At 40.1% G+C, this 12379-nt stretch overlaps 1 protein-coding gene across 9 annotated transcripts in view; it reads right to left on the reverse strand.

Annotated features, from left to right (window-relative positions):
• KIF1B (kinesin family member 1B) overlaps positions 1-12379 on the reverse strand; it is a 96984-nt gene that overhangs the window by 10026 nt on the left and 74579 nt on the right. For all 9 annotated transcript variants that reach the window (XM_087755268.1, XM_009460939.2, XM_087755262.1 and 6 more), the window contains 8 exons: positions 11458-11513; positions 8668-8776; positions 7944-8010; positions 6427-6511; positions 6063-6168; positions 1691-1805; positions 991-1124; positions 421-482 (listed from right to left, as the gene is read on the reverse strand). In XM_087755268.1, the coding sequence (XP_087611394.1) occupies positions 421-482; positions 991-1124; positions 1691-1805; positions 6063-6168; positions 6427-6511; positions 7944-8010; positions 8668-8776; positions 11458-11513 (734 nt within the window). The remainder of the gene's footprint in view (positions 1-420; positions 483-990; positions 1125-1690; positions 1806-6062; positions 6169-6426; positions 6512-7943; positions 8011-8667; positions 8777-11457; positions 11514-12379) is intronic.

Here is a 12379-nt window from a genome sequence, read left to right on the forward strand (position 1 = left end):
TGAACTACATTCCTTCCAAGTTACCAAGCTTGCATCAGGTATCAGCAATATCTTCAAAAGACCAACACAAAACTCTATTGCTGCAAAACCAAGTCTCAACTGTGTTAGTTATGAGCCATGTATTATGCCCCCTAAGTCTATGATCCAGGTACATGCCCAGTTCCCTGATACACCCATGTCAGAAACTGTAAAAGTTTTCAGTGAATCCTTGATTCACCAATGGTAAACACAGAATCAAGGCAAAAGTAAAAGCCTGTATAAGTTTTTTTTTATGGAATAGCAATGTTCCATTGCTCCTGTGAAACACAGGAACTCCTTCCCATTAGGACAGAAGTGTTTACTCCATTCTGCTTATGAAATTTTCTGCAGTATTTCAGTTTACAGCACCTTTTATCACTTGAACACCCAGTCACTGCTTACCTGGACTTCCCGTGTCTGCCATTTTGCATAAACTTAGTTCATAGATCCCGGTTACTCGATTGCTGTTCACAAGAAACCAGAAGAAAAAAAAACCAAACTATTATCTTCAGAAATAAAGTGCATTAGCTTTAGTTAAGTGGTCCCTAAATTAGGAGTTTAAGTATAGTTGTTAGTTCGAACTACATATGAATTCTAATCTTGACAAAGTAGCCAGGACAGACTGCAAGATCTCTAAAAATGGCATTTCCCCATGTTCCCTCCCACCCCCCATTAGACTCAGAGAGCAGCTGCTGCAGTAAATTCCAGGTCAGGATCAGGGTCATCTATGTGCAAGCTTGAAAAATGTCTTCCCAGCTGTTCAGTCAGAAGGCTGGAAAAGGGGTCAGTAAAGAGAGAAGCCATCAGAGTTTCACTGAAATAAATGCAAGCAAGAATGAATGTTCAAAACCGGACTGGAGAACTTTCAAAGAAGAAATAAAGAAAACTCAGCTACATTCTCCCCATGCCCTCTAAGAGAATAACCATATGCTGACATAAAACATTGATACCAAAATTGGTAACTGAACTTACGAATCTGGAGATTTGGAGTAGCCACTGCCAAAGAGATTGCGTAGTGATCGTGGTGGGGAGATCTTGGCATCTCGTGAGTAAAAGACCATACAAACATCCTTTGTTATAACAGCAGGCTGGATGCAGTGGTCAAGCTAAGAGAAAAAACAGTAATGAATGAGTGGCTGCAGACAACTACGCCAAGTTACACTGCTTCCCTCTTTTAGTGGGACAGCTTTTTGAAATTTGTTCTTGTTTGGGTCTTTGGTGAAGCGTTTTCATATGTGTTTGTGTGAAAGAGAACTGCCAAATTTCTTGGTGCATCTTGTGGGTGAAACAATTGTGCTACACAAAAGAATAGTGCCTTGCACGCAGAGCCAAGAGCTAGGCCAGCGTTCGTAACACTAGTAGCACTTACATAGCAACGTTCGCTGATTTCAATGGATTTTCAGATACAAAGATAGATAAAGTGAGGCACAGAAAAGTAAGAGATCACCAGTTTCACTTCACATTTGTTGTCAAGGTATTACTGCCTCGCAATGAGATGTGAACTGTGAATAAATTTTTCCACCCCATTCTCAGAAAATGAATAAAGACTTTCACTGGCTTCAGAATTCAAAATTACTTAGTCCAGGAAGTATTTATCTCGGGTACACACTGTCTGATGTCTCAAATAATTATACTTGAGTCACAAGCAAAAAGGAAGGCACTGGTCTCTAACCTCCAGGTAAGCAGAAAGGGTCATATAGATCTTCTCTCCATATGGTGTCACTCGATTGAGGAGAAGGGAGTTATGCAAGGAGCTATCCCAAACTGCTTCAAACCGATAGAAAGTCCTGGAAAAAAGTACAGTAAAAGCTCAATAGTAAGAGTTCCTCTGCATCCCTCTCATCGGTCAGTGTAAAGCATCTCTTCCTTGACATCATCCACTATGACTGTTATTGATCTCAGTGGATTAAATAACAAATACTTGAAGCAAAGACCTTCTCTTCTTTCCCTTACTTACTTCTACCTCAAATAGTGCGGCATAAGAGACCATTGCCTGTTATGAAAAAGACTCATCTAAAAGAGAAAAGAGGGAATACAGAAGAGAACAAAAGCTGCCACAGCACTACAGGGAAGCCAGCACTAAACAACAGTGTGTCTAAGCAGGCAGAATTCTTCTCTATTGCTTCAGGTGCAATTCAGCCCATCTGGACCTTCAAAGTGCATGGCAAGATTCTTTTTTATAAGCAACACTCATTCTGCACTGTATTTTAGGACTAACATATAGCAACAGAAGAGATCCCTCTACTACTTAGTTAAATAAAGCCAGCAGCTTCTGACAGCAAATCAGAATGATTGATAGGTAGGGCTAAGTCCTATATTCAGCTGATGAAGATTTCTTTCCACGTCCCTAGTAGCTTCAAGTAAAAACTTGCAGATCTAACACAAACTTTTGTAAGAAGTTTCTTCAATTTGGTACATGGAAAGAAAGGAGCTGAAGGCTCCCACAGTTCTACCCCAGCAATCAGGAAAGTTCATCTGTTCAAGTAAAAGGTGAGAGACAGCATCATACACAGGACAGCTAAATCATCAGGTCTAGAGTCATAATTACACTCTCTCCTCTCTAACAGGGGCTTAAGGAAATGAGCCTTCTCCTTTCTCACAGGTAGAGACTGATTTCATGTAGGTTCCTTTGGAAAGAAGTCCTATACCCTTATTCAGGAATACAACATGCTGTGCAGTTTTCTACACTGGTAACAGAAAAAGAAGGTATTAATTCTTCATCACCTCCATATAATTTCCCTCCCAAATCCCCTTGCTGTTGTCATTTTCCATCCCATTTTGAGTCCAAATGATGTGGTACTAAAAGCAAGAAAGTGTTTCATGTATATAAAACAAGTTGTATCTCTAAAGAGCTTCTGTACTAATGCCCAAGGCCAACTCAGAAAAACAGAAAACGAAACCAAAGACAAATGACAAAGAGGGGGTGGAAGGAAGAAATAACAAAAACCAAACCAAAAAGAAACATGAAACAGCCTAAAAGCAGACATATCAGAAACAAAGAGTTCTGATCTCAAATAGAGTTCTCAAGAATCCTCTTTTCCTGATACCAATTACACAATTCTGAGCTAATACATTGAAACACCATGAACTGTGCAGTCAAATAATGTAATTTGAGAATATTCCTAAGTACTGTTTGCATTTGAAGTAGCACACTTAAGAAATTACTTCTAAATGTCTTGCTTCTATTAAAAATGCCACAAAGAAACATATTCTAAAGGCTAAGTAATTGGTAACTTTAAAAGCACTGTAATGTAATAATCCTTACTTGAGTTAGATTAGGCAAACACCACAGGTTGTCCTCTAACCCTTTACAAATCTGTGTTGAGTCCCTATGTTTTAATCTTTCATCATGTCTTAGTTACAAGAGAAATTTTTAAAACTTTTAGCAAGCTCCAGATCTACTACCTGGGTGGAAGAAAAAGTAGTAAAACCTGGTTCTGCACAGATGGGAAAACCAGTGTACCTAGCCCCTGAATCAGCTCTGCACCGTGTGCCAAACATGACTTCTCATCATGAAGAGAGAACACAGGCACAAATGTTCATCAGTGCAGAACTAAATGCCCCTCTTTAGCAAAATGATGGTTTTTGGATGAACACCAAGTTGAAGTCAAACATAGCTTACTCTACTGGATTTTGTCTAATACAGAGTCTTGCCTGTCCAAACCAGAACTTGCTAGAATAGTTACAGAGGGAGACAAAAAACAGAAGTGAGCAAACTTCTTTCAGCATAGCCAACAGCGCAAGGAGGAAAAAGGAGCACAGAACAAGCAAAGCATGGGAAACGGGAGAAATAGGTTAAAGGCACCAATGTATAGTTAGAACTGATTTTTAAGTGGATTTTAGCATTAGTGAAAGGTGGTGAATTGAAAGCATTGAAGACTTAAAGTCTTCTCTTTTTCAAAGAGGCAGAGCACAGAAAGCAGAGTGCAAATTGTCCCAGACTGTGCAGCCAGCATGCTTGGCTGTGATCCAATCTGGAAGGTGAAAGAGGAATCCAGTCTGAGCAGCTACTACATGTCTTGCTTCTCTGCCAACTGGTAAACGAAGAAGTAGCAACCACATGGTTAAATTTCAGATGCAAATCCAACCTAAGAACAGAGGTTGAATGCCATTCACATGGCAGCCACAGCTTTTTGTTCCGTGCAATTCTGAGCTGGAATTTCAAGTAACTTAATCATTCAGTCCTGGACTTGGTACTTCAAACATGGCAAGCATTACAGAGTCAGAGACAGTAAAAAATTCCAAATTTAGTTCTTTGATACAGAACAAAGGAAGAAAATAGCAAGAACTACAAATAGGTACTATATTCTGATGGCACATTTTGAGAATCAGAAAGACTGAACGAAGGAAGCCGTCTCTTACATGTGAAGGAAAGTTTACCTTCCCAAGTCTCCCACTGAATGGTACCTGAATAAACCCCTGACACAAAGGAGGAGGAGGTATACTACTTCTGGAAGAGCTAAGAGGTGTGCTAACAGAATTCAGTAAAAGCTAAAAGGGAAGTGGCAGCAATACAAATGGGACATAAAGCATTCTATTTTCAAGAATCTTTATGTACAAAGGAAGCAAACAGAAAATACCTAGGCATATCCTTATCAAGAAAGAGCCTGTAAAAACATAGAAAGAGCTTCAGTTAGTGCAGCCAAAAGCAGAACAGAAAAGCAACAGCTGAGGGGAACAGAACAAGTGGAGTTAAAAAAAAAAAGCCACACACAAACAAAAAAACCCCCAGCACCAACCAGAAAACAAGTCTGCAGACAATGAGCAAACATAAGACATATCCCTTCACTCACACTCATCCTTCACCCAAGCGGCCCACCTAACAGAAAACTACAGAGCTACACAGGAATTTCTTGAAATTACTAGAGAACAGAAAGTATAGGGCTTTCCAACTACAAATCCAATAGTAACAGACTGGAAACTAGCAACAGTCCCTTTACATTCCAGTTATACCGATCCATTAATTCAAATACACTAAAAGTAAAATACCCACTTCTCAGCGGGAGGCAAAGAATAACCGCTAAAAAAACCTGCCACTGTGCGCATATACAGACACTAGGTGGCAGGAAGACATTCTGTTGGTAGGAGCAGTGTCCTGAATCCACCTTTAATATCGCAGTGGTATTTCAAAGTCCAAGCCTCTAATGGAGAAGGAAGAAGCCATTTCAGTGCCTAGAAGGATACCGCCTCCAGCATTCAGCAGCTGCAGCAGAGATGGGCTCCCAAACAGCCCCCTCCCCTCCGGAAACACTAATTCAGAGTTAAATTTCAGAGATATTCCTGCTTTGCACCAGCTAAACAGAGCCACAGAGTGGTCAAGTGACTTGGCCTACGTCAGAGCAGGGAGAGGCTGTGCTGGCAATGCAGCATTCTGCTTCACCGCCCTTTGTTGCAGACACTGAGGCAAGACAATGTGGAGTCTGACTGATCTTTACAGCAATGCACCCTAATGAGGAGACACACGCAGCCAGAAACCTCTCAGACAGGGGCCCTGCCGTTGTCCGAATGACTGCAGTTATGTGGAACAGACACCCCCTTATTAGATCTGGAGTCAATTTGTGATACATCTGTACAAATCCACAAATTAGGAAGTTTTATTTACAAAGCATGGCTCTTGCTTAAATTGTCACATGCTTGTTCCAGGAATAATACAGGTATGTACACATCCATAAATATATCCCCTGAGACTGCCCTTGTACTGTATTCTGTATGCTGTATTCTAGCAACAAACCGTGATGTCAGTTTAAAAGTTCTGGGTTAAATTCTGAGACTCCTTTAAGCTGTTCCTTTCCATCCTCCTTTTATGGTGCTTACAAATGGAAATTACTTCAAATGTATTATCCAGAAATCCTCCGTGTAGACCAATGGACTTCAGCATTAGCAAGAATTTATGGTAACACTCATTCTCTATCTGTACGCCCTGTGCCCATGGAATTCTACATTTCATAATTATCAATATTCCCAGCTTTCCAAACAGCCTGCCAATACCTCAGAGGTCAAAGGAATTTCAGATTCCTGCTAGAGTGCTCACTTTATTCACTTACCTATTGGAGCTGTGAGAGGACTTCAGGTATTTTGCTGAGATAATATTCAAAGACAGAATAGCATCCACAGCAGCTTCATCTACCTCTGCTTTATTTCTTATACGTCCTGAAAAGGGTAGGAGGGGGAATCAGTTAAAACTAAACCTGAAACAGAAGGAATTGGTTTTCCCAAATATCATTTCAGGCTATGTGATTAACAAGCAGCTGTAAGTGGAAGCTGCAAAACTTAAGTTTTTCCTCTGGATATTTTTCAAAATGCTCCTCTCCCAGCCAATACTCAAAGGTGACAGAATCTCACACAAAGAGAAATTACCATTAGCACTTTTTCTTCCTTACATAGCAACATGCAAAACAATATACTCACCAACAACCAGCTCTCGCACATCTTTCCAGTGCAACTCACTGCCCTTCTCGTGGATAATGGTAACTGTGATTCTACGCTGGATTCCCTGGTAGAGTTCAAAAACAAAACACTGGTTAAGTATTCACACACACAGACACACACAAACATCATCTGTTTTGCACTTATACTGCAAAAATAAAGCAAATAACATCATTTAAATTAGTCTGTAACTGTGACCAGACACCGATGTGTTTCAGGGCCCTAAAATTAACGTAAAAGGAACATTATATTCTCATATGTAACAGAAATTACACTTCTCCCTCCTCACTCAACAACAGCAGAGGTTTTTAACCTAAAATAGTCCTGAAATTGTTGCTACGCTCTCAAAGAACACATGTATCGTCCCTGGGATATATCAGAGTTGACCACAAAAACAAGCAAATACTTGGGTAATGTGTGCTTATATAACTTATATGTTATATTAAAGTGTATCTACCAAAAGAAGTTACTAGAAAATAGCAACTACTCATGCAGATATTCTCCTCCTTTGTCACATGTATCTGTTACAAGTCAAAATATAATAAAACTCCGTAATAGCTGGGAGGAAGGTAAAATTGTAGAATAGAAATAAACACCACATCTGAAAAAGAAAAATTCCCCAGCTGCTGGTTTCAACAGATTCCACTCTTCCAAATGAAGACAACAACTATCCAGGGAGAAGGTGCTTTGCGTGTATTGTTTCAAAAGAAGTTGAAAGATGTTTGCCTATATTGTGGATTTGGCAATGGAATTACAGAGGCTAGAATTACCCTGGTTTGAACTGGAAGTAACTGATGAGGACACTAGTAAATCCAGAACTGAGTAACTTTTTTTTTTAAAAGGAAATTATTGGAATATGACCATTATTCCTAAGCTATAAGAACTGTTCCCATCATTTTAAGAAAGAGAGGAAATACAAGTCACAGGTAAACTCTATGAAAAGGAACTGAGAATTTGAGAGTAGAAAAAACCAGAACATAAACCTATAAACAATATTTAACTAGGGTTATCTTTAGAATCTAGCTAAAGACAAATTATTATTAAGTTTTATTACATTAGCGTTTGTGATTAACTACAAGCATTTAAAACGCACTGAGACGTGGTCATTGTGTAGATCTGTCTTGTAGCCACATGCAATGAGAAAGAGCCAATGAAAGCTGACTCCACATGATCCTTCTGTGTTCTTGATAGAGATGTTAGAGCACCGAAGGCACAAATCTGGTCCCAAAGGTTCCTGCTTTTTAAAAGGCTTTCATCTGTCATGAGTGGGATGCACACTGATAAGCAAAGGCAACAGCAATATACTAGGGGCCAAACATATTCTCCTCATAGCCCAAAGCTAACAGACTAAGTACAGACTGAAAGATGACTGACCCTACAGCTATCATTAGACAGGTGTGTGGGAAAGAAGACATGAAAGATGCAAAATCCAGGTCATTGGCATTCACCCCCCCCCTCCCCCGAGATGAAACTTGCTGTTGTACAGCCTTCATTAGTACCTGGTGAAGCAGGAACGTCCCCTGACAGGGCAGGCCTCCAGTGTGGTCAACAATAGCAGGAATATACCTGTGTGAGACAGTGAAATCAACGGGCAGGAAAGATACACTAGCACAGCAACTTTACTCTGTATTCTGCTGCCAACAGTAACCTCTCCATATAATATCTAAAGAAATAAGAGTTTCTCCTGACTTTCAGACTGGACTCAATTGGACCACAGTATCAGTGAAATATAGAAGTATCATATACTGTACTTCCAGTACTTCTGGGAAACTCTGTGGAACTCGCTTCTCAATATAATCCCTGAGGACCTGTCAGAGGAAACCCTTCTCTGTAGCAGAGGTGAACATAAAATAGGGCCTGCTAGATGACTTCTGGAGCATAAAGTCTCTAGTGACGCAAAGAATCTAAACTCATGGCCTACACAGGCTAAGTTTTCCCAGCACCTGTTCAGCTGGTGTGCATGGGCTTTCAAAGTAGAAAGATTACTTCAAGTGTGAGAGAATGTCATGCTGTCTCTTCAGTCCTTTCCAATGGGGACAACGAATGCCAGCAGAATTTACACCCAATCGCTACGAACCAGCCAGGCACCAGGCTGACATAAGCCGGGCCACTGCCCCATAATGATTGCTAAATATCAACCTTGTCTGAACAGAACAAAGGGTAAAAGATCAAACTCCCATAAACCACCGCTGTTAAAACATAAAAGATTAATACGGGACTTACTCCCCTGTTGGCTCCAATTCGCTGATCTCAAACCACACCAGGAGGTCATATTTGCTCACACTCTGGCCCAAGCTGGGTTTACTCATAGTATTTAACTTTGTAGCTGGCACTTAAAGAAAGAAAAAAAAAAAAGAAAGAAGAAAAAAAAAAAGAATGGTTTACAAAGACTGAACAAGTAAAGCGTACCATAGGGGTCACAGAAACATGTTATTTCAGTGATCCTATATATTCTATGTACGTATGCAGACCACATCTTTTTTCCATGAAAATGATGTTGCTTACAGCAATCATTATTTCTCAAAGCATTGTTTTTTAAATCTAAGTTACTAGATTTAAAAAAAAAAGTTACATAGCGAAACAAAAGTTTATCCAAAAAGCTTGTAAAAATATGCAGCCTCTCTAGATCCACAGAAAAAGTTTCCTCTAATGTGCATCAGTTATTTTATGGGTTAACAGTTTGTGATTTAGAATTCCTTAGGTCTGTTCATCTGCAACATTACTCACCCATCGAGTACACTTCCCCTTCCCCACACAAGTAAAAATCAAGAACTTAAAACTTTGGTCTTCACTTCTTCATGTTACAAATTGCTAGTCTCCTGTACCAGTTGGATGTGTATGTGAAAAGTTGGATGTGCGTGTAAAAAGTTTGAACAAGACTTATTACAGAGCCAGAATCCTGCCAAAGTATGTTTCTGGGCTCCTTATGTTTTGGTATTAGTGATTACTACTGGCAAGATCCTCTCTGATTCCTTTCATACAAATGTAGGGATAAACCATGTTAAAAAAAATAGTGGGATAACTGAAATTCTAGGAGTAACCTGATAGTCCTTCACGCATGCTTACATCACACCTTTTAGCTATCATTACATGACTTCTCTTATCTGTTCACTCATTTCATTTTTGTAAATGGGAACATTTTAAAAGCCTAGTTCCTGTGACAATACTCTGACAGGTATTTTTTAACTCTGCAACTGATTTTCCATTTTTTCTCCTTTCACATACTAACCTCATTGCTTTTATTAAGCCAAATAATTATTCTCCCTTCTAGCCTCTCAAGCCCCATTCCTCCCTTGCTCAAGTGTTCTTTAGGTTCTCCTACCGACACACCTCTGTGTATCCTTCAGCTTCCACCATGACTTAATTTCCCATGCACTGGAAGGGCATAACAGTCCCCAGTTAAGAAAAGGTCCTCATAGGCGTGCCTGTGTAGTCTCTTTTGCAAAACAAAATGTGATTTCTGTTTCTTTTCTGGGTAAAATAGCAGCTACCTCAGAGGGACAGATTTTACAAGAATCAGTTATTTACAGCACTACAACTCCATCATGCTGGGTTGCAAGCTTCAGTGTCATCATTTACTCTCGCCATTCCTTACTCAGGGTAGTCACTCTCTTAAACCCATCATAACATGTAGCTGCACCTGGACTCAATGCAGCTGGACTCAATGCAGCTGATAGCAAGAGGAACGTCAAACACACAAGTCACTCAAGTTTACTGCTAAGCAGAGAAACTCAAAAGCACCAGAAGAGAAAAACAACAGAAAGACACATTTAACTAAACATGAAAGCCAGTTCTAGAAGGTCTCATGGACTTGCACTGGCATAATTAATAACCAGCATGTCGTCTCTTTTTTTTTTTTTTTTTTGTAATAAAACAGAACACAAATGAAAGTGAGGAACAGCACTGCTAGTGGCAAAAAAAAGACGATGAGCAAAAAGGAAGCCTATGCAGAACGCTTCCTCTACAGTTAGCTGTTTTTTTCATATGCAGCATCTCTCATCCCAATCTCACAAAACTATGTACAGAACACAGAAAAAAATCAGAGGTCCAGGAAGTTTCAGGGAATAGATCCAGTGACACAGAAAAATCTGTGATACCTAGGGACAGTGGAGTTTGTAGACTCTCTATATGGTTCTCTCTAGAATAGCCCTAAACTCAAGCACATCATCATCCTTCCATGACTGCAACCATGGCAGTTTCTAGTCCCAAGAATAGTACATGATAAAGATAAGAAAAAAGGAATTTTGAAGCATGTTTTGGAACTACTTCTACATCTACCATAGATCAAGTTTGGTTACTAACCATCTCGTTTAGGAGCCCGCTCACTCTGACAACTGGGAACAGGCAGAAAGAGAAAAGGTGGCAGCTGGTCAGCTCCATCCTGGAAAGCAGCCACAGCAGAGGATGCAAGCACGTTGGCATGCTCGGATAGCGTGTTCAGCACATGCACATTTACATAGCCAGACATAAGATACCTAATCAACTCAATTTTTCTTTCATGGTCTGCAAAGGGAATGGGACACACAAAAAAAGGATGGTAGAAATATGCAGGTGAGAGAAAGCTGGAGAAGGAAGAAATAAAAGGTGAAATGGAAAAAACCCACTAGAGAGCTCAGCATGCGTTATTACAATTAAGCAAAGAAAACCAAAGGTCATTTCAACAAGACTGACTCACTAAGAATGTTAGAGAGCAAAAAGATGAAGCGGTTAATGAATAAGCAAATTTCCAGTCAAGTGCTCAGTAAGCACATAAAGAGCCATAGCCAGATCTCATGGAATATGGTCAACACCTCAGGAATGAGATTCTACCCTTTAATGAACCAAGAAGCACTTCCTGCGAGAGGAGGTTGAAAAGAACATATAAAAAGGAAGAGAGCCAGCAAAGATAGATCCAATGCCCTTTGCAACATTCACTCCGTTACATTTCTTGGTGTCCTGAATAGTTTAGGAATACACTACAACCTTCATTTTCAGTAGCAAACGTCATATACAGAATTAGAGAACTCTTCTCACCTGGCTTTGAGAGTGGCATAGGGGGAGGAAAGAATCTTCGGGAAGGCTGTGGAGGGCTATAAAGAAATGAAAAGAGTTATCAATATAGAGGCAGCTAAACAAAAAATGTATACAAATAACACACATGCATGTATGTATACACACAATCCCAGTACAGTCCTTCCACCCATTTTTGTCTCTAAAAATATCCTCACAACCCCATGAAGACAGGTAAATAATCACCTGTCAGGATAACAAGTGGACTCAGCACACTTCTCAGGCTAACCTGTGTCCTTTTTCTATTCTAACTTAAATATTTTTTTATTGCTGACAACTAGGATTAATTACAATTTCCAACTGCTCTATCCCCATTCTGCACTGAAAATTTAAGTAGGTAACAGGCATTTCCCAAAATAACTTCAGGAAAAGGAACAAGCCTCAGCTGGCATTTCCTCTTAAAACCAGCACGTGCTTCCCTCTTTGCAGCTGCTGCCCTCAGTAGGAGGGCTAACCAGGCCAAGCAATCCAGACAACAGCCTCTTCCCTTAGGCTATGAAGACAACAGGACTAGGGGTCCTTTCCCTGATTCCAAAAATTCAAATGCTCAGCAACTTTGGCACTAGTATGTCAAAAGGTTGAGAACCTTTTGTTTTCCCCCAATCTTGCCTCTCTTGTCATCCTACCTTTATGCATCTGGCCACTTGCCCTGAGGGAACACTGCATCTTGGAGCACTGTTAAGGTTTACCCAGAACTCACTGAGATCACCACTGAAGTTCTGAGTACAATATTCTACCACCACACTGTTTGTTGGGTGGATGCAGCTGTATCGGCAAAACAGCTTTCCATGTTTGAGATGGTAGAACAATTCCATCACTCACTACAAAAACATACTACACTGGGTAAACAGGCCTCTGCCAGCACTCTTGGATCAGTCAAGAATCC

The sequence above is a fragment of the Nipponia nippon genome, unplaced genomic scaffold, assembly GCF_047370975.1.
Source record: "Nipponia nippon isolate SJK-2023a ecotype South Korea unplaced genomic scaffold, ASM4737097v1 scaffold_19, whole genome shotgun sequence".
Taxonomy (NCBI): Eukaryota; Metazoa; Chordata; class Aves; order Pelecaniformes; family Threskiornithidae; genus Nipponia; species Nipponia nippon.